Source organism: Moschus berezovskii, chromosome 20 (assembly GCF_049115385.1).
Source record: "Moschus berezovskii isolate FMDL1 chromosome 20, NW_MosBer_1.0, whole genome shotgun sequence".
NCBI classification, from domain to species: Eukaryota; Metazoa; Chordata; class Mammalia; order Artiodactyla; family Moschidae; genus Moschus; species Moschus berezovskii.
This window is the reverse complement of record NC_142479.1, coordinates 67,696,530-67,718,898: the sequence shown is the minus strand read 5'-3', so window position 1 is coordinate 67,718,898 and position 22,369 is coordinate 67,696,530. Positions and strand designations below refer to the sequence as shown.

General features: G+C 55.7%; 1 protein-coding gene across 1 annotated transcript; it reads left to right on the top strand.

Moving 5' to 3' along the window:
• The first annotated feature begins 6,623 nt into the window (after positions 1–6,623).
• On the top strand, positions 6,624–21,819 carry OTOP3 (otopetrin 3). The gene is made up of 6 exons (XM_055408641.2): positions 6,624–7,110; positions 7,215–7,351; positions 8,311–8,369; positions 8,652–8,770; positions 19,665–20,479; positions 21,649–21,819. Exons 1-6 carry the CDS (start codon positions 6,624–6,626, stop codon positions 21,817–21,819), a joined length of 1,788 nt encoding a protein of 595 aa, XP_055264616.2.
• The last annotated feature ends 550 nt before the right edge of the window (positions 21,820–22,369 follow it).

Below are 22,369 nucleotides of genomic sequence, written 5' to 3'. Positions count from 1 at the left end.
CTGGAGCTGGAAACTAATAAACCTGATGCTGCCCTGCACCACCTGGCTCCCCACTTCTTGTCTCAGCGCTCACCTCTAAGATGATTACAGGAGGGGGGGTCTTGGGGTCAAAGCTGCAAGGACCCCTGGAGATGTTGGGGTCTCAGGCTTCTCTGTGGGCAAGCCAAGTCTGAGTTACAGACTAGTTCCTGGGTGGCTGGGAGCGGCTGGGTGGAGTCCCTAGGCTTCCACCTCCCTCTTCGCTTTATCCTCAAGTGACATAGACCTTTTTTTAATGTGTTCCATGACACGTGAAAGGTTGGGAAGGACTGACTAATCCAACTACCATTTTACAAAGAAACCTGAGGCCCAGAAGTATAGTGACTTGCCCACAGTCTCACAGCAAAAGGAAGCCAGCACTTTTTACTAAGAATAACAATTTTCAAACTTTTCTTTCAAGCATCGGAGCATTTGTTTCCCCTTCAAATACAACATTTCAGGGATTCGCGTTTATAACACAGGCTGATATAACCCAATTTACAACCTGGCTGTTCTAGCTTAACAGGGATTGGGTGGCCCATCTCATCCCCATCCCATCAGGGCCTCCCCTCACCCACCACCTGCCCCTCCCTGCGGTCCCCGAGGCGCCTCTCCAAAGCCCTCTGGCTTCTCCTCTAGGAAAGATATAGATGGGGTGACTGTGAAGTGGGGACACCCAGGTGGGGCAGAGGACATGCGATCTCATTGTTCTCCCAGCCCTTTGACCCTCTCTGGAAGACCCCAGTAAAATGATTTGATCCCAAAAAGGAGGGAGGGGGAGGTAGAGAAGGAGGGACAAAGTTAGATGGTGCAAAGAGAGAAGGCAAAGGAGGCACCAGCAGCTAGCAGAGTCGGGAGAAGGGGGACAGGTTGGGATGGGCCCTGGGGTGGGAGGAGACGGCATTTAGAGGGGAGAGTGGCAGCAACAGGGTTGGGCGCACAGGGGACTTTAGAGAAAAACCTGCCAGGACTCCGCCAGCAGAAGAGTTGGGCAGGACGCCAGGCTCCAGGGAGAGCTGAGGAGGGCCAGAGGGGGCGCCCCTTGCTCTGTCGGAACCAGGGGTCTTCCGCCCCAAGTTCACGTTTGACTTAGGGAGAGAGAGGGTGCAGCAAGGCTGGTCTAGGTGGGGTACGGGAAGGTGGGGGGCGGGGAGCGACCCCAGATCTATGGAGGACGGCTCGTTCCCTGCTGGGCCACCACAGGAAAGCGTGGCCTGAACCCCGCAAGGCCTCTCCTTTGGCCTAAGGACATTGCACCCCACCCCACCCCTGCGCCGCGCGTCTGCACCGCCTCCGGCCCCGCCCGCCGGTCCAGCCGCCTCGCTATTGGCTGAGCCGTCGGGGGAGCCCCCGGCGGGGTAATTAATGAAGGATTAATGAGAGCCCCAAAGTCAACAAAAAAATCAATGGGCTGCGGAGCCCGAGAGGCCGCAGCTGCGCAGTCCCGCGGGGGCAGGGCGTTGGGGGCCTCGGTCCCGGCGCGGGGGCCTCATCTGGACAGACGGGAGCTAGCCGGCGGCGATGCCTGCCCAGGCCTCAGGTAAGGCTCCCCCGCGGCGCCGTTAGGGCCCAGAGCGCCCTCGGACCCCTGGAGGAGATTCCAGGCGAGCCCACCTTCGACACACACCTACTGCGCTGCCAAAGTGAGTGAGGTTCAGAGACCGGGGGCTGCAAGGACTGGGGCGGGAGGGAAGCCAACCCCTGGGGACCCGAACTCCAGCCCCTCTCTGATCGCCACCCCAACCTCGGCTCCGCGCCCCATCTCCTTTTCGCTGGCTGGGGGCGCACAGAGCTCGCCTTGCCATAGCCGCGTCTGAGCGCGCACAGCCGAAGCCGGGAGGAAGAGAAACACCCTGTCGGCTGAGGTTGCCCGGACGCCCAGTCCTAGGCAGACGTGTGGCGGCTGTCCTAGGCCTCGCAGTCCCTTGAGTGGCTCAGAAAGAAATGCCGAAGCTCCCCCGGCCGGTGCTCAGCAGCCTTCTTCGGAACCGGCCGGGCGCCGCGCCCCGACGGCTCCGCAGCTTTCATCACTGCCTCTAATCAAGACCCACAAACCAGTTTGGTGTCTGGGCCCTCCCTCGGACTGGCGTCGCGCCGAAGGGCGTGTCAGAGGGTGGTGGATTTCTCTTTGTCAGTCCGGGCTTCCTCACCCGCTTCCCGCGACCCCAGCTTGCCCACCCCGGCACCCTCTCCCGGGGGAAGGACCCACTCCGCCACTTTGAGGGCTCCCTCTAGCTGCCGATGGAGGGTTGGCCCCTGAGGATGGGGGCAGGGAAGATAGTCAAGGCGAAGACCCTAGAGGATAGGACTTCCTCCTGCAGCGTCCGTCTAGGTCTGCAGTCCAATCAAAACTGCCCCCCCCCCAAATTCACCAAGAACCCTGACCCTTGGGGCTCCTCTCAGACCGGACAGAACAGGGAGGAGGTGCATAAGTAGCTTAACACTCTGATCATTCTGTGTGCCAGGCACGGCTCTATAGGTATTTGCATGTGTTAAATCATTTACTTTTGAGAGAACTCGTCAGGTTGGTATCATGCATTAGTTCCTTCGTTTAGTCATTCAAGAAGTCTTTACTGAACATCTACTATGTAGCAGGTACTAGACCATAGCTGTGTGTGCGCAGATGCGGAAACGGAAGCACACAGAGCCTAGGCAGCTTGTCCAAGATCACCCTGGTAGTAAGTGCCGGATTCTGGCACGAGGCGGTCCTCCAGCCTTGATGCAGATTCTGGGAAGGCGAGATGGGGCAGTCAGGTTTGGGAGAAAAGGAGCAGGGAGGTGTCCCTGTGAGCTTCAGGCTTGCTCAACGAGGGCGGGGGAGTCTGGGGGGAAAAGATAGAGATCTGGAAAGTCAAGGGTTTGATGCCTAAGGGTCTCTGTCCACAGCTCTGGTGCTGAAAGTTCCCCAGAAGATGCCAGAGGCAGTCTGCAAACATTGGTTCAGTGTCCTGCCTGTGACAAATTTAGGGGTAGGGTGGGGTCTGAGGTAAACAGTCCCTGGTCTCTGCCCACCAGGCACACCCAGAGCAGTACACACCCACTCTCAATAGACACTTGGGCAAAGGGAGAAGTCTTCCCAGGAGAGGTGCTTAAGCTGGGTGGTGACAGTGGGCAAGAGCGACTCGGGGAGGACAGCACATGAGATGGAAGGAACAGCAGGCTGGAGGAGTGATGGTGGGGGGAGACGGCAGGAGAAATGGAGAGTCCTCTGGCTGGGCCTGTGGTGGGCATGTGCCCAGAGCGAGAGAAGGGGGCTGGACAAGGAGGAGGGTGAACTGGAGCAGAATGACAAGAAGGACTGGGAAAAGGATAGGAAATCGCTGGTGGAATCTTTGAAAGAGTGCCAAGCTTGGTTATTCTATTTGCCCCAGAAGAGGCCTTAGAAGGTATAAACATTGGGCAGGTTGCACATGGGAGAATGGGGGCCTGAAGCGACTGCATTTCATTATTTTTATTTTGACTGTGCGGGCTCCTTGTTATGGTGTGGGGGGCTTCTCTAGTTTAGTTCATGGGATTATTTGCCACTCAGTCTGTAGAATCTTGAGCTTCCCTGGTGGCTCAGGTGGTAAAGAATCTGCCTGCAATGCAGGAGACCTGAGTTCAATCCCTGGCTTGGGAAGATCCCCTGGAGAAGGGAATGGCTACCCACTCCAGTTGTTGATGGACAAGGAAGCCTGGCGTGCTGCAGCCCATGGGGTTGCAAAGAGTCGGACACGACTGAGCGACTGAACTGAACTGACCCACTCCACTGTCCTTGCCTGGAGAATTCCATGGACAGTGGAGTCTAGCAGGTTATGTCCCGGGACCGCGAAGAGTCAGACATGCCTGAGCTACTAGCACTGTGGGGTCTTAGCTCCCCAACCACAGACCAACCTTGCATCCCCTGCATTAGAAGGCAGGGCCCCCAGGGAAGTACTGAGGCTGCATACGAAAGCCACGTGTGCTGAGGGTCCGTAGAGGGAGAGTCTAAAGCTCAGAGTCCAAGGAGAGAGACAGAGCAGAGCACAGCTAACTAATTAAAACACAGTATGACCAAAGATGCTCCAGCCTCAAGTGTGGGTGCAGGGCAGGTATCTAGAGGGACACCTAGTCCAGCCTTAGGTGAGGGGGTTCAGGGGAGGATTCCTTGAGGTGGTGGGACTCCACTGAGTCCTGAAGGACACCCTGCAGTTTAGCCAAAGGGTGAGGGGGTGGGTATGATGGGTAAAGAGTGGGGTGTGGGAAAGACAGGGAGATGAACAAAAGCAGAAGATTCTAGGAACTAAGTAGCAGGATGGCACGGCCCATGGGCAAGGGGGAGGGTTTGAGAACAGTGCTGGAGAGGGCGGTCAAGGCCAGACCAGGAAGCAACAGCAGCTACCCTCCCTTGATCACTTTGCACAGTCCAAACCCATGCTAAACATACACTGCCTCGTTTCTTTTTTTTTTTAATTTAAAATATTAGTTTATTTGGCTGCACTGAGATTCTTAGTTGCAGCATGTGGGATCTATTAAGAATTCCCTCACCAGGGACCGAACCCGAGCTCCCGGCATTGCGAGCACGGAATCTTAGCCACGGGACTGGCAGAGACGTCCCCCTTGTTTCATTTTGAAAGGCCACACAGGCCATGCTAGGTAGTATGGCCTCTTCACTGAGGGCAGTGGGTTGCCCTTGCAGGGACCATAGTAGAGGAGAGACACAGTGGGTAGGGAGACTAGTTTAGGAGGGAGCCACGAAACAGGGTAGTGGTTGAGGTCAAGAAAATCTCAGAGCTGTCTGTGAGCTGGAATACACAGGGGCGAGGGGACAGGCGAGGTGGACACATGGTTCCTTCTGGGAGATGTAGGGATGGCGATGCTGTTCTGAGACGGTGAATTAGAAGTCAGGCCTCGGGCAGCCTGGAGAATGGGGAGAGTGAGCGCTTGGGACCCTGAGCGCAAAGCACCAGGGATGCAGGGTAGCAGCAGGTAGAACACCTGGCCCAGGAAGGGTGGGGAAGGAGCCTGCTCGCCGGGGCAGCAGCTGGGACCAGTGGAGTATCCCTGCTCTCCCATGCGCTCTATGTGAACCCAAAGGGCCCATGCGGGGAGGCTGCTAGACTTCAGGAAGAGATCCTGAGCTGCAGGTGTGGGGGTGACCCAAGATCCAGGTCCAAGCAAGGGGGAACCAAGGGGTTTGTTGTTGCTGCTTAGGCCCTCAGTCATGTCACACTCTTTCACAGCCCCAGGGAATGTAGCCTGCCAGGCTCCTCTGTCCGTGGGATTTCCCAGGCAAGAATACAGGAGTAGATTGCCATTTCCTTCTCTGGGGATCTTCCCAACCCAGGGATCGAACTCGTATCTCCTACATTGGCAGGCGGATTCTTTACCACTGAGCTACCTGGGAAGCCCAACAAAGGAAGTAGGCCCAAGTAAAAGCCTGGGGAAGGTGAAGAAGTACCAGGAGACACTCAGGGAAAGAGAAGAGTCAGGGATGGAATTCCCTGTGTTGACCTGTGGACTCCTGAGACATTGAGGCGTCCAGGGAGGGTACAGATGGAATTCAGTTCCATCAAAGTCAAAGGCATGAGAATTCCTTGGTCATCCAGTGGTTAGGACTCTGCACTTTCACTGCAGGGGGCACAGGTTTGATCCCTGGCTGGGGAACTAGGATCCCATATGCAGCACAGCATGGTCACAAAGTAATAATAATAACTTTAAAAAAGTAATGTTTAAAAAAAAAGAAAAAAACTAGAACATTAGCCACCCCTCCCCGTGCCAGTGTTCACCTCCTTTCCCCAGAAGCAACTCCTATCGTGAACCCGATGCATGTCTTCTAGAGCTTTCCAAAGTAATTTCATATACAACCGTTTTTTTTTTTGTTGTTGTTGTTGTTCTGTTGTTAGTCACGTCCGACTGTTTGTGACCCCATGGACCCTCCAGGCTCCTCTATCCATGAGGCTCTCCAGGCAAGAATACCGGAGTGGGTTGCCATTTCCTTCTCCATATAGCACCCATAAAGTGAAAGTGAAGTCGCTCAGTCGTGTCCAACTCTTTGCGACCCCATGGACTGAAACCACGTTCCTCCGTCCATGGGATTTTCCAGGCAGAAGTACTGGAGTAGGGTGCCATTGCCTTCTCCTAATAGAGCATTATTTCAGATCACAGCATTCTTTCCCAAGGATGGGAAAGCCCAAGCCCACACTCAGCCACGGGGTCCTTCCCAACACAGCACCCTAGGCAACCACGACCCAACTGATCAGAGTCAGAGTAAGAGAGGACACGGACTTTGCTTTCCCTGACTTCAGAGTGAGACTCCTTCCAGAAGACAGGGCACGCATTGCCTTTCAGGGGTGAAAAGTCACAGTCTTGGGAACGGCCGGTGGCCAAGCACTGTGCAGAAGCCCTTGGCTCCCTTGCTGGACGTCACTATTCCACCTTAAGATCAAACACTGAGGCAACAAGACAGGGGTGGGGTGGGGGAGAGGTGGTCCTCAAGCCCCTTTAAATAACCCTACGTTTATGTGGAACACAGAGGGCTGGTCTCTTTGAACCTTCTCTGATCCTGTAAGGTAGATGGAGTAGCTGCTATGATTTCCAGTGTCCCGATCAGCGAGGTTGCTTGGCTTACCCTAGGTCACACAGCAATGAGAGGCAAGAGTGGAACGGCGCCCAGGACAGCTCGGCAGCCAACCAGAACCGTGTTTCCCTCCGCAGCCCCTCCTGAGGCTCCGCCCATGGCCAATCCAGAGGCTCAGGCGCCTGGAGAGGCTCCGGCCAAGGAGAACCAAGTGGCCCTGGGGTCCGAGCAGACCAGGGCCCCCGCCTCGCCGGTCGAGAGGTCCTGGCTGGCGCGGCACTTCTCGCTGCTGCTGCGGCGGGACCGACAGGCCCAGAAGGCCGGGCAGCTCTTCTCGGGGCTCCTGGCGCTCAACGTGGTGCTTCTGGGCGGAGCCTTCATCTGCAGCATGGTCTTCAACAACGTGGCCGTCACGCTGGGGGACGTGTGGATCCTGCTGGCCGCGCTGAAGGTCCTGTCGGCCCTCTGGCTCCTCTACTACACCGCTGGGACCACCCGGCGGCCGCACGCCGTGCTCCACCGGGACCCCCACGCGGGGCCCGTGTGGGTGCGGGGTGAGTGTCCCGGCGCCCGGGGCCGGGGACGGGGCGGGCAGAGGGCGGGGGAGGGGGTCCCCGCTCCGGGAGGTGCCAACGGCCCGCACCCCCGGCCCGGCCAGGCTCCCTGATGCTCTTCGGCAGCTGCACCATCGGCCTCAACGTCTTCCGCGTGGGCTACGACGTGAGCCACATCCGCTGCAAGTCGCAGCTGGAGCTGGTCTTCCCCGCCATCGAGGTCATCTTCATCAGCGTCCAGGTGACTGGCCTCGCCCACCCCCACTCCGCACCCTATGCCTAGAAACAGCCGCATCAGCAAACGTCTACACGGCCCAGAGGAGGTGCACACACACGCCACGCCCACCCCCGCCCCAACGTGCCCCCTGCGCCCACACCCACGCCACGCACGCGTGTCAGCGTCAGTGCTGTACTCGGAGTCACTGAAACGCAGACACCTGCAGATACATCTGCCAGTACATACCTAAATCTACACCCCCACCCGGATATACAGGGCATTTTTTTTTCTTTAAACACAATTTATTTTCTATTTGGTCGTGTGGCATGTGGGATCTTAGTTCCCTGATCACAGAGGGAACCGGTGCCCACTGCAGTGAAAGTAGAGAGTCTTAACCACCCGACCACAAGGGAAGTCCGCAGAGCTACTCTACTTTTTTAAAAAATAATTTTATTTATTTTTGGCTGTGCAGCCTCTTCATTACTGCATGGGCTTTTCTCCAGCTACAGGGAGCAGGGGCTGCTCTCCAGCTATGGTGGGTGGGCTTCTCTTGTTGTGGGGCACAGACTCTAGAGCACGTGGGCTTCAGTAGTTGTGGCTCCCGGGCTCTAGAGCGCAGGCTCAGAAGCTGGGGTGCACCGGCTTAGCTGCTCCAAGGCGTGTGGGATCTGCTCAGATCGGGGATTAAAACCAGAGTCTCCTGCCCTGGCAGGCAGATTCTTTACCACTGAGCTACCAGGGAGGCCCAGGCATTCCCATTTTAGTCCCATTTTAGAGAGGAGGAGACTGAGGCTCAGAGATGTTTTGCCACTGGTCCAAGACCACACAGCAAGGAAACAGTGGAGCCAGGAATCCAAGCCAGGGGTCCTCACTGTCTCTTCCATTGTAAATACACACGAGCCACTGGCGCACACACACCACGAACCCACCACCCACCTCCACCCCACCCCAACCCTCCAGGCTCAAAGCCTGTTCTCTTTCAGACCTGGGTGCTCTGGAAACACTGTAAGGACTGTGTTCAGATCCAGACCAACTTCACTAGGTGAGGTGCGGGCCCCTTCTCTCCTTGCAACAACTCCTGGGACACCCCCGTCCCTGACACACGCCAGCCCCCCTCCGCTTCCCTGGGCAGGGTGGCCCTGGGACTATGAATTGGTCTGGGGTTGGGTCCCGGGGAGCCCCTAGGGCCGCCCCTCCTGAAGTTCTAACAGCAGGTGGGATCTGGCTTTGGGTGAGAGCGGTCCCCCCAAAGGCAGTGATGGTGAACGCGCGGTACCCAGGGTGCCGGCCGGGCTGTGTGAGCAGAGTGTAGCACCTCCTCCAGGTGTGGCCTGATGCTGACGCTGGCCACGAATCTGCTGCTGTGGCTTTTGGCCGTCTCCAACGACTCCATGCACCATGAGATCGAGGCTGAGCTCAACGCCCTCATGGAAAAGCTCTCAGGTACAGAGGAGACCGCGGCCACACCCCATCTCTGAAAGTACACACACACACGTGCATGCGTCACACTTCCTCAGACGGGTGAGGCATCACACACACACACACGCATGCGTCACACTTCCTCAGACGGGTGATGCATCACACACACACACACGCATGCGTCACACTTCCTCAGACGGGTGATACATCACACACACACACACACACATGCGTCACACTTCCTCAGACGGGTGATGCATCACACACACACACACGTGCATGCGTCACACTTCCTCAGACGGGTGATACATCACACACACACACGCGCATGCGTCACACTTCCTCAGACGGGTGATGCATCACACACACACACACATGCGTCACACTTCCTCAGACGGGTGATACATCACACACACACACGCGCATGCGTCACACTTCCTCAGGCAGGTGATACATCACACACACGTGCACGCGTCACACTTCCTCAGACGGGTGATGCATCACACACACACACGTGCATGCATCACACTTCCTCAGACGGGTGATGCATCACACACACACACACGCATGCGTCACACTTCCTCAGACGGGTGAGGCATCACACACACACACACATGCGTCACACTTCCTCAGACGGGTGATACATCACACACACACACACACGCATGCGTCACACTTCCTCAGACGGGTGATACATCACACACACACACACACGCATGCGTCACACTTCCTCAGACGGGTGATGCATCACACACACACACGCATGCGTCACACTTCCTCAGACGGGTGATGCATCACACACACACACGCATGCGTCACACTTCCTCAGACGGGTGATGCATCACACACACACACGTGCATGCGCCACACTTCCTCAGACGGGTGATGCATCACACACACACACGTGCATGCGTCACACTTCCTCAGACGGGTGATGCATCACACACACACACGCATGCGTCACACTTCCTCAGACGGGTGATGCATCACACACACACACACACACATGCGTCACACTTCCTCAGACGGGTGATGCATCACACACACACACGTGCATGCGTCACACTTCCTCAGACGGGTGATGCATCACACACACACGTGCATGCGTCACACTTCCTCAGACGGGTGATGCATCACACACACACACGTGCATGTGTCACACTTCCTCAGACGGGTGATGCATCCCACACACACACGCATGCGTCACACTTCCTCAGACAGGTGATACATCACACACACACGTGCATGCGTCACACTTCCTCAGACGGGTGATGCATCACACACACACACACGCATGCGTCACACTTCCTCAGACGGGTGATACATCACACACACACACACACACACATGCGTCACACTTCCTCAGACGGGTGATACATCACACACACGTGCATGCGTCACACTTCCTCAGACGGGTGATGCATCACACACACACGTGCATGCGTCACACTTCCTCAGACGGGTGATGCATCACACACACACACGTGCATGCGTCACACTTCCTCAGACGGGTGATGCATCACACACACACACGCATGCGTCACACTTCCTCAGACGGGTGATGCATCACACACACACACGCATGCGTCACACTTCCTCAGACGGGTGATGCATCACACACACACACGCATGCGTCACACTTCCTCAGACGGGTGATGCATCACACACACACACGTGCATGCGCCACACTTCCTCAGACGGGTGATGCATCACACACACACACGTGCATGCGTCACACTTCCTCAGACGGGTGATGCATCACACACACACACACACACATGCGTCACACTTCCTCAGACGGGTGATGCATCACACACACACACGTGCATGCGTCACACTTCCTCAGACGGGTGATGCATCACACACACACGTGCATGCGTCACACTTCCTCAGACGGGTGATGCATCACACACACACACGTGCATGCGTCACACTTCCTCAGACGGGTGATGCATCACACACACACGTGCATGCGTCACACTTCCTCAGATGGGTGATGCATCACACACACACACACGCATGCGTCACACTTCCTCAGACGGGTGATACATCACACACACACACACACACATGCGTCACACTTCCTCAGACGGGTGATACATCACACACACGTGCATGCGTCACACTTCCTCAGACGGGTGATGCATCACACACACACGTGCATGCGTCACACTTCCTCAGACGGGTGATGCATCACACACACACACGCATGCGTCACACTTCCTCAGACGGGTGATGCATCACACACACACACATGCGTCACACTTCCTCAGACGGGTGATGCATCACACACACACACGTGCATGCGTCACACTTCCTCAGACGGGTGATGCATCACACACACACACACGCGCATGCGTCACACTTCCTCAGACGGGTGATGCATCACACACACACGTGCATGCGTCACACTTCCTCAGACGGGTGATGCATCACACACACACGTGCATGCGTCACACTTCCTCAGACGGGTGATGCATCACACACACACACACACACATGCGTCACACTTCCTCAGACGGGTGATGCATCACACACACACACGCATGCGTCACACTTCCTCAGACGGGTGATGCATCACACACACACGTGCATGCGTCACACTTCCTCAGACGGGTGATGCATCACACACACACGTGCATGCGTCACACTTCCTCAGACGGGTGATGCATCACACACACACACACACACATGCGTCACACTTCCTCAGACGGGTGATGCATCACACACACACACGTGCATGCGTCACACTTCCTCAGACGGGTGATGCATCACACACACACACGCATGCGTCACACTTCCTCAGACGGGTGATACATCACACACACACACACACGCATGCGTCACACTTCCTCAGACGGGTGATGCATCACACACACACACGCATGCGTCACACTTCCTCAGACGGGTGATGCATCACACACACACACGCATGCGTCACACTTCCTCAGACGGGTGATGCATCACACACACACACATGCGTCACACTTCCTCAGACGGGTGATGCATCACACACACACACGTGCATGCGTCACACTTCCTCAGACGGGTGATGCATCACACACACACGTGCATGCGTCACACTTCCTCAGACGGGTGATGCATCACACACACACGTGCATGCGTCACACTTCCTCAGACGGGTGATGCATCACACACACACACACACACATGCGTCACACTTCCTCAGACGGGTGATGCATCACACACACACACACACACATGCGTCACACTTCCTCAGACGGGTGATGCATCACACACACACACACACGCATGCGTCACACTTCCTCAGACGGGTGAGGCATCACACACACACACACATGCGTCACACTTCCTCAGACGGGTGATGCATCACACACACACACGCATGCGTCACACTTCCTCAGACGGGTGATACATCACACACACACACACACGCATGCGTCACACTTCCTCAGACGGGTGATGCATCACACACACACACGCATGCGTCACACTTCCTCAGACGGGTGATGCATCACACACACACACGCATGCGTCACACTTCCTCAGACGGGTGATACATCACACACACGTGCATGCGTCACACTTCCTCAGACGGGTGATGCATCACACACACACACGCATGCGTCACACTTCCTCAGACGGGTGATACATCACACACACGTGCATGCGTCACACTTCCTCAGACGGGTGATGCATCACACACACACGTGCATGCGTCACACTTCCTCAGACGGGTGATGCATCACACACACACACGCATGCGTCACACTTCCTCAGACGGGTGATGCATCACACACACACACATGCGTCACACTTCCTCAGACGGGTGATGCATCACACACACACACACACACATGCGTCACACTTCCTCAGACGGGTGATACATCACACACACACACACATGCGTCACACTTCCTCAGACGGGTGATACATCACACACACACACGCGCATGCGTCACACTTCCTCAGGCAGGTGATACATCACACACACGTGCACGCGTCACACTTCCTCAGACGGGTGATGCATCACACACACACACGTGCATGCATCACACTTCCTCAGACGGGTGATGCATCACACACACACACACGCATGCGTCACACTTCCTCAGACGGGTGATACATCACACACACACACACACGCATGCGTCACACTTCCTCAGACGGGTGATACATCACACACACACACACACGCATGCGTCACACTTCCTCAGACGGGTGATGCATCACACACACACACGCATGCGTCACACTTCCTCAGACGGGTGATGCATCACACACACACACGCATGCGTCACACTTCCTCAGACGGGTGATGCATCACACACACACACGTGCATGCGCCACACTTCCTCAGACGGGTGATGCATCACACACACACACGTGCATGCGTCACACTTCCTCAGACGGGTGATGCATCACACACACACGTGCATGCGTCACACTTCCTCAGACGGGTGATGCATCACACACACACACACACACATGCGTCACACTTCCTCAGACGGGTGATGCATCACACACACACACGTGCATGCGTCACACTTCCTCAGACGGGTGATGCATCACACACACACGTGCATGCGTCACACTTCCTCAGACGGGTGATGCATCACACACACACACGTGCATGCGTCACACTTCCTCAGACGGGTGATGCATCACACACACACACGCATGCGTCACACTTCCTCAGACGGGTGACGCATCACACACACACACGCATGCGTCACACTTCCTCAGACGGGTGATGCATCACACACACACACGCATGCGTCACACTTCCTCAGACGGGTGATGCATCACACACACACACGTGCATGCGCCACACTTCCTCAGACGGGTGATGCATCACACACACACACGTGCATGCGTCACACTTCCTCAGACGGGTGATGCATCACACACACACGTGCATGCGTCACACTTCCTCAGACGGGTGATGCATCACACACACACACACACACATGCGTCACACTTCCTCAGACGGGTGATGCATCACACACACACACGTGCATGCGTCACACTTCCTCAGACGGGTGATGCATCACACACACACGTGCATGCGTCACACTTCCTCAGACGGGTGATGCATCACACACACACACGTGCATGCGTCACACTTCCTCAGACGGGTGATGCATCACACACACACGTGCATGCGTCACACTTCCTCAGATGGGTGATGCATCACACACACACACACGCATGCGTCACACTTCCTCAGACGGGTGATACATCACACACACACACACACACATGCGTCCCACTTCCTCAGACGGGTGATACATCACACACACGTGCATGCGTCACACTTCCTCAGACGGGTGATGCATCACACACACACGTGCATGCGTCACACTTCCTCAGACGGGTGATGCATCACACACACACACGCATGCGTCACACTTCCTCAGACGGGTGATGCATCACACACACACACATGCGTCACACTTCCTCAGACGGGTGATGCATCACACACACACACGTGCATGCGTCACACTTCCTCAGACGGGTGATGCATCACACACACACACACACATGCGTCACACTTCCTCAGACGGGTGATACATCACACACACACACGCGCATGCGTCACACTTCCTCAGACGGGTGATGCATCACACACACACGTGCATGCGTCACACTTCCTCAGACGGGTGAGGCATCACACACACACGTGCATGCGTCACACTTCCTCAGACGGGTGAGGCATCACACACACACGTGCATGCGTCACACTTCCTCAGACGGGTGATACATCACACACACACACGCGCATGCGTCACACTTCCTCAGGCAGGTGATACATCACACACACGTGCACGCGTCACACTTCCTCAGACGGGTGATGCATCACACACACACACGTGCATGCATCACACTTCCTCAGACGGGTGATGCATCACACACACACACACGCATGCGTCACACTTCCTCAGACGGGTGAGGCATCACACACACACACACATGCGTCACACTTCCTCAGACGGGTGATACATCACACACACACACACACGCATGCGTCACACTTCCTCAGACGGGTGATACATCACACACACACACACACGCATGCGTCACACTTCCTCAGACGGGTGATGCATCACACACACACACGCATGCGTCACACTTCCTCAGACGGGTGATGCATCACACACACACACGCATGCGTCACACTTCCTCAGACGGGTGATGCATCACACACACACACGTGCATGCGCCACACTTCCTCAGACGGGTGATGCATCACACACACACACGTGCATGCGTCACACTTCCTCAGACGGGTGATGCATCACACACACACGTGCATGCGTCACACTTCCTCAGACGGGTGATGCATCACACACACACACACACACATGCGTCACACTTCCTCAGACGGGTGATGCATCACACACACACACGTGCATGCGTCACACTTCCTCAGACGGGTGATGCATCACACACACACGTGCATGCGTCACACTTCCTCAGACGGGTGATGCATCACACACACACGTGCATGCGTCACACTTCCTCAGACGGGTGATGCATCACACACACACACGTGCATGCGTCACACTTCCTCAGACGGGTGATGCATCACACACACACACGCATGCGTCACACTTCCTCAGACAGGTGATACATCACACACACACGTGCATGCGTCACACTTCCTCAGACGGGTGATGCATCACACACACACACACGCATGCGTCACACTTCCTCAGACGGGTGATACATCACACACACACACGCGCATGCGTCACACTTCCTCAGACGGGTGATGCATCACACACACACGTGCATGCGTCACACTTCCTCAGACGGGTGAGGCATCACACACACACGTGCATGCGTCACACTTCCTCAGACGGGTGATGCATCACACACACACACACATGCGTCACACTTCCTCAGACGGGTGATGCATCACACACACACACACATGCGTCACACTTCCTCAGACGGGTGATGCATCACACACACACACACATGCGTCACACTTCCTCAGACGGGTGATACATCACACACACACACGCGCATGCGTCACACTTCCTCAGGCAGGTGATACATCACACACACGTGCACGCGTCACACTTCCTCAGACGGGTGATGCATCACACACACACACGTGCATGCATCACACTTCCTCAGACGGGTGATGCATCACACACACACACACGCATGCGTCACACTTCCTCAGACGGGTGAGGCATCACACACACACACACATGCGTCACACTTCCTCAGACGGGTGATACATCACACACACACACACACGCATGCGTCACACTTCCTCAGACGGGTGATACATCACACACACACACACACGCATGCGTCACACTTCCTCAGACGGGTGATGCATCACACACACACACGCATGCGTCACACTTCCTCAGACGGGTGATGCATCACACACACACACGCATGCGTCACACTTCCTCAGACGGGTGATGCATCACACACACACACGTGCATGCGCCACACTTCCTCAGACGGGTGATGCATCACACACACACACGTGCATGCGTCACACTTCCTCAGACGGGTGATGCATCACACACACACGTGCATGCGTCACACTTCCTCAGACGGGTGATGCATCACACACACACACGTGCATGCGTCACACTTCCTCAGACGGGTGATGCATCACACACACACGTGCATGCGTCACACTTCCTCAGACGGGTGATGCATCACACACACACACGTGCATGCGTCACACTTCCTCAGACGGGTGATGCATCACACACACACACGCATGCGTCACACTTCCTCAGACAGGTGATACATCACACACACACGTGCATGCGTCACACTTCCTCAGACGGGTGATGCATCACACACACACACACGCATGCGTCACACTTCCTCAGACGGGTGATACATCACACACACACACACACACACATGCGTCACACTTCCTCAGACGGGTGATACATCACACACACACACACACGCATGCGTCACACTTCCTCAGACGGGTGATGCATCACACACACACACGCATGCGTCACACTTCCTCAGACGGGTGATGCATCACACACACACACGCATGCGTCACACTTCCTCAGACGGGTGATGCATCACACACACACACGTGCATGCGCCACACTTCCTCAGACGGGTGATGCATCACACACACACACGTGCATGCGTCACACTTCCTCAGACGGGTGATGCATCACACACACACGTGCATGCGTCACACTTCCTCAGACGGGTGATGCATCACACACACACACACACACATGCGTCACACTTCCTCAGACGGGTGATGCATCACACACACACACGTGCATGCGTCACACTTCCTCAGACGGGTGATGCATCACACACACACGTGCATGCGTCACACTTCCTCAGACGGGTGATGCATCACACACACACGTGCATGCGTCACACTTCCTCAGACGGGTGATGCATCACACACACACACGTGCATGCGTCACACTTCCTCAGACGGGTGATGCATCACACACACACACGCATGCGTCACACTTCCTCAGACAGGTGATACATCACACACACACGTGCATGCGTCACACTTCCTCAGACGGGTGATGCATCACACACACACACACGCATGCGTCACACTTCCTCAGACGGGTGATACATCACACACACACACACACACACATGCGTCACACTTCCTCAGACGGGTGATACATCACACACACGTGCATGCGTCACACTTCCTCAGACGGGTGATGCATCACACACACACGTGCATGCGTCACACTTCCTCAGACGGGTGATGCATCACACACACACGTGCATGCGTCACACTTCCTCAGACGGGTGATGCATCACACACACACACGTGCATGCGTCACACTTCCTCAGAGGGGTGATACATCACACACACACACGTGCATGCATCACACTTCCTCAGACGGGTGAGGCCCAGTGACTGTGCAGTTGGGAGCAAACTCTAGAGCCCAGATCACGACTCAACAAAAACTGACTTTTGCCAGTGGTCCTGACTTTGCCTGCATTCTGGGCCAGCGGCGCTGAGTTTGCCTGCATTCTGGGCCTGCCCCACCCAGTGCTGGTCCTCTGCAAGCCCCCTCCGGGCACCATCCAGCTATCAGTGAGCTGGCCACTAATCCACCGAGAAGTCCAGGTATGCCCTCCACCACCCCTGGTATCTTCATTTTCCTTGCAAGAAACTGAGAAGCCTTTATGACTGAAAGGAATGTCTTCCTAACACACTTGTAGGCACCTGGACCTGTCAGATATCAGGAGGAACAGAATATTTCTGGGCAGAAAGAACGCCCTGGATTCTCCCATGTACGCAGTACCCCACCTCTACAGAGTGCGCTTAGAGGCCATGTCCTATAAACCTCCATGGGAAGGAACATTGCTGTCTGTGGGATTCAGCCACACCTGTATGGATACAGCGCCCGTCCCAGGTGCCATCACCATGTTGACTTGTGTACAGCCACGCCTTCTCAGCACACTCATGCAGTCACACACCCATTGCATAAATCTTGGCACGCCTGGATACTGTGGCATTCTTTATGCTCCAGATCCATTCTTCAGAAGAACTATGCAAAGAGAATTTTTGGCAAGTGACATCATGGATTTTTTTATTATTAAACAATTCAGACATCTAGATGAGTAGAACAGGACATACCCGTAACCTAGATGTCATCATTTTTAACACTTTGCCATATTTATTCCAACATTTTTGGTGAATTACTTATCTTACAGAAATCCTGTCATTTCATCTCAAAACATTTCTGTATGCAAGCCTTTAAAATAATATATTGCCCTACATTAGCAAAATGCTATTATAATTGCTAACTTCCTTCACATCATCCCCACCCCATTTATATGGATAAATCTATATTTGACTTTGTCCAATCAGCCTAAGAAATGTCATTTACAGATGGTTTGTTCAAACATGCAATACAGTTGGTGGCTCAGTTAAGTCTCTATTTCCCTAATGACATTGAGATTGATCAGGTTGCTTTCTCATGGTGGCATTTGACTTGTTCCCCTCTTCCCTGCCTTTCCTAGAAATGGGAAGTGTGGACTGAAGTGTTGATTAGATTCAGGAGGAGCATTCTGGATGCCAGCATTCCACCAGGGGTGCTGTGTCTTTGCAGGGCACCTCATCACAGGAAAGATGTCTGATCACTGCATGGTGAATGCTGTTGACTGACCAGGTGTAGCAGCCAGAGCCTCTCAGTGTAAAGTTACAGGTTCCCCTCATGCTCAGCAAGTCATCCATAGAGCTTTGGCACTGAAGACATCACGTGTCAAATGTTTTATCTAAGCTTGGCCCCTGAAGTCTAGAATCCTTTTGTCAAGAAATGATCGTCCTGGGGACTCCCCGGAGGTCTACTGGTTAAGACTCCATGCTTCCCCTGCAGGGGTCCAGGGTTCGATCCCTGCTTGGGGAGCTAAGGTTACACACACACACACAAAAAAAAAAACCAGAAATGACCACCCTGTTATTTCTGCTCTGTGTGTGTATATATTTTTTGTTTGCTTATTTGTATATTTATTTTATTCTTGTCACGCTGGGTCTTTGTTGCTTTGTGGGGCTTTCTCCAGTTGCTGCGAGCGGGGCCCACTCTTGTTGTGGCATGTGGGTTTCTCGTTGCAGCGGCTTCTCTTGTGGCACACACAGGCTCAGGAGTTGCGGTGCATGAGCTTAGTCGTTCCAAGGCACGTGGAGTCTTCCCGTACCAGGGATTGAACCTGTGTCCCCTGCATTGGCAAGCAGATTCTTAGGCGCTGCACCGCCACCCATTCTGTGATTTCCGATTTCTCTCTCTGGGGCTCAGTTTCCATGTCTGTAAAACGGGTGGCTGGGTCTCTTCCACCTCGGCCACACTCCAGGAGGTGAACGGGATTGATTCGTGCCTCTGGTTTCCCCCGAGCAAGGCCCAGCTGAACGTCTGTCCCTTCCCACCCTGCCCCCTCCCAGGCAACGGCACCAACACGTGTCTGTGCCTCAATGTCACCATGTGCGAGGTCTTCCGGAAGGGCTACCTGATGCTCTACCCCTTCAGCACCGAGTACTGCCTCATCTGCTGCGCCGTGCTCTTCGTCATGTGGAGGAACGTGGGCCGCCGCCTGGCCCCCACCGCGGGCGCCCACCCCGGCACCCCGTCCTTCCACCTGCACGGGGCCATCTTCGGGCCGCTGCTGGGCCTACTGGTACTGGTGGCAGGCGTGTGCGTCTTTGTGCTCTTCCAGATCCAAGCAAGCGGCCCGGCCATCGCGCGCGAGTACTTCACTGTCTACTACGCCTTCTATGCGGCCGCGCTGCCCGCTATGAGCCTGGCGTGCCTGGCAGGCACGGCCATCCACGGGCTGGAGGAGCGAGAGCTGGACACGCTCAAGAACCCCACCCGCAGCCTGGACGTGGTGCTACTGATGGGCGCGGCGCTGGGCCAGATGGGCATCTCCTACTTCTCCATCGTGGCCATCGTGGCCACCCGTCCTCACGAGCTGCTCAACTGCCTCATCCTGGCCTACTCGCTGCTACTCATCCTCCAGCATATGGCCCAGAACCTGTTCATCATTGAGGGCCTGCACCGCCGCCCGCTCTGGGAGGCGGCTCCCGAGAGCCTGGCCGGGAAGTGGGAGGCCGAGCTGCCCCGCAGGGGCTCCCTGCTGGAGCTGGGCCAGGACCTGCGACGGGCCTCACTGGCCTACATCCACTCCTACAGCCACCTCAACTGGAAGCGGCGAGCCCTCAAGGAGATCTCACTCTTCCTCATCCTCTGCAATATCACAGTGAGTGCTGGGGCCAGGAGACATGGCGGGTGGAGCTGGTGAGATGGCCCCAGAGAGCCTCATTCAGGAAGGAATGGATCAAGGTGCATTCATTGCACGCTGACAGTCCCCAGGGCGACTGGTTTGTCCTTTGATTGCCAAGGACACAGGCCTCTTTCCAACAAGCTCGATGCTGCTTGAGAATGTCCCCAGCTCCCTGCAAGGTACCTGGCATGGATGAAGGTGCCAAGCCTGTAGCTAAGTGCTCTTTATAAACATGTGTGTAGGATTTCTCCCCAGGGGAGCTTACTGCTTAGTTGGGGAGACACAGGGGGACCAGTTAAAGAGTTACCAAATATTTAATTGTCCACTGAATTCAGTCAAAGGAAGAGATCAGAAAGTGCCTGTTTTTCTACAGAACCTCTAGGGGAAGGTCTTAACAGTAACACTCAATGCCTGGTGGCTGCTAAGCCTCAAATCCACCTTTCCCTGTACCTCACTGAATCGTCACACTAACACATGAAGCAGGCACTATTGCTGTCCCCATTTGACAGATGAGCAGACTGAGGCTTAGGCTGTTTAACCTGCCCATATTCCCAGAGTCTGCAAGGGGAAGTCCCGGGACGACTCCAGGTTGTTTGAGACCATGCTGGTACTGGCTGTGCTGGCAACACCTCCAATGGCAAAACCTCTAGTCCAGGCAGAGCATAATTAATAAATTGGCCCTAAAGAGAGGTGGGAGCTCAAAGAAGGAAATGTGAACCCAAGTGGCCAAGGAAGGCTTCGTGAAAGTTTGGTCTGGGCCTTGAGAAACGAGCAGCATTTGGACAGAAGGCAGGGTCGGAGTGGAGTGGGCAGAGTCGTGACAGCGGAACGATGGACCCAGAGCAGAAACTGGGGATGGAGATTGAGGCCAAGGGGGTCCCCGCTTGATGGAGCAGGTTGTCCCGTGGGAGTGGCAGCCGGGGGTCTCAGCTGGAACTCGGGCTGGCTGGCCCCAGGCAAGCCGGGGAGGGGCTCAAGGCCTTGAAGGGGACGGAGATATAAGGGGAGAGGGGCTGGCTCTGGCTTCCTAAGGAGGAGAAGACGTGGAGGAGCCACAGGTTCGGGGGGCCTGTTTTCCCTGAGCCGAGGGCCTTGGGGGATGGGAGAGCCCCCTGCCTCACGCAACATGCTCCTCTCCTTCCCAGCTGTGGATGATGCCTGCTTTCGGCATCCACCCGGAGTTTGAGAACGGGCTGGAAAAGGACTTCTATGGCTACCGGACGTGGTTCACCATCGTCAACTTTGGCCTGCCTCTGGGGGTCTTCTACCGCATGCATTCTGTAGGGGGGTTGGTGGAGGTCTACCTGGGGGCCTGAGGGTGCCCGAGGAACCCACAGCCTGCAGACCCCCGAAGTGCCAGGGCCAGGGAGAATGTCACCCAGATGCCCCATTTCAGGGGCACCTACACCAGCCTGGCGTCCCCAAAGCCTGCTCTGCCCCGGAACCTCACTGGGGGGCCGTGTCACTGTCTCCAGCCCCAAACCGAGGGCGGGGCCTGGACACTGAGCTGCTAAAGCCCACACCCAGGACGGAGCAAGCACCTGCCCACCGCCACAGTCAGCACAGCCCAGGAGGAAGCCCTCACAGCTACCCTCCGGGACAGCCCTGCGCTGGGAGTTTGGGGAGGCGCAGCCCCTCCCCAGCCAGGCCTGGGGGCTCAGCCTCCTGCTTGGCCCAAGCTCGGCCCAGGACATCTGGAAGCTCGTGGCTCGGCAGGCCGCCCTGCCCGTGTCTCCCCACACGCCCTGTCTCCTAATGAGCTCCTTAATTAGCTGCCAGGCAGGGTTCAACAGCTCTCTCTGCCGCTGCCATAAACCCTGTTTGTTTGATCGATTCCACTCGGGCTTCGTGGCATTTGTTCCCGGG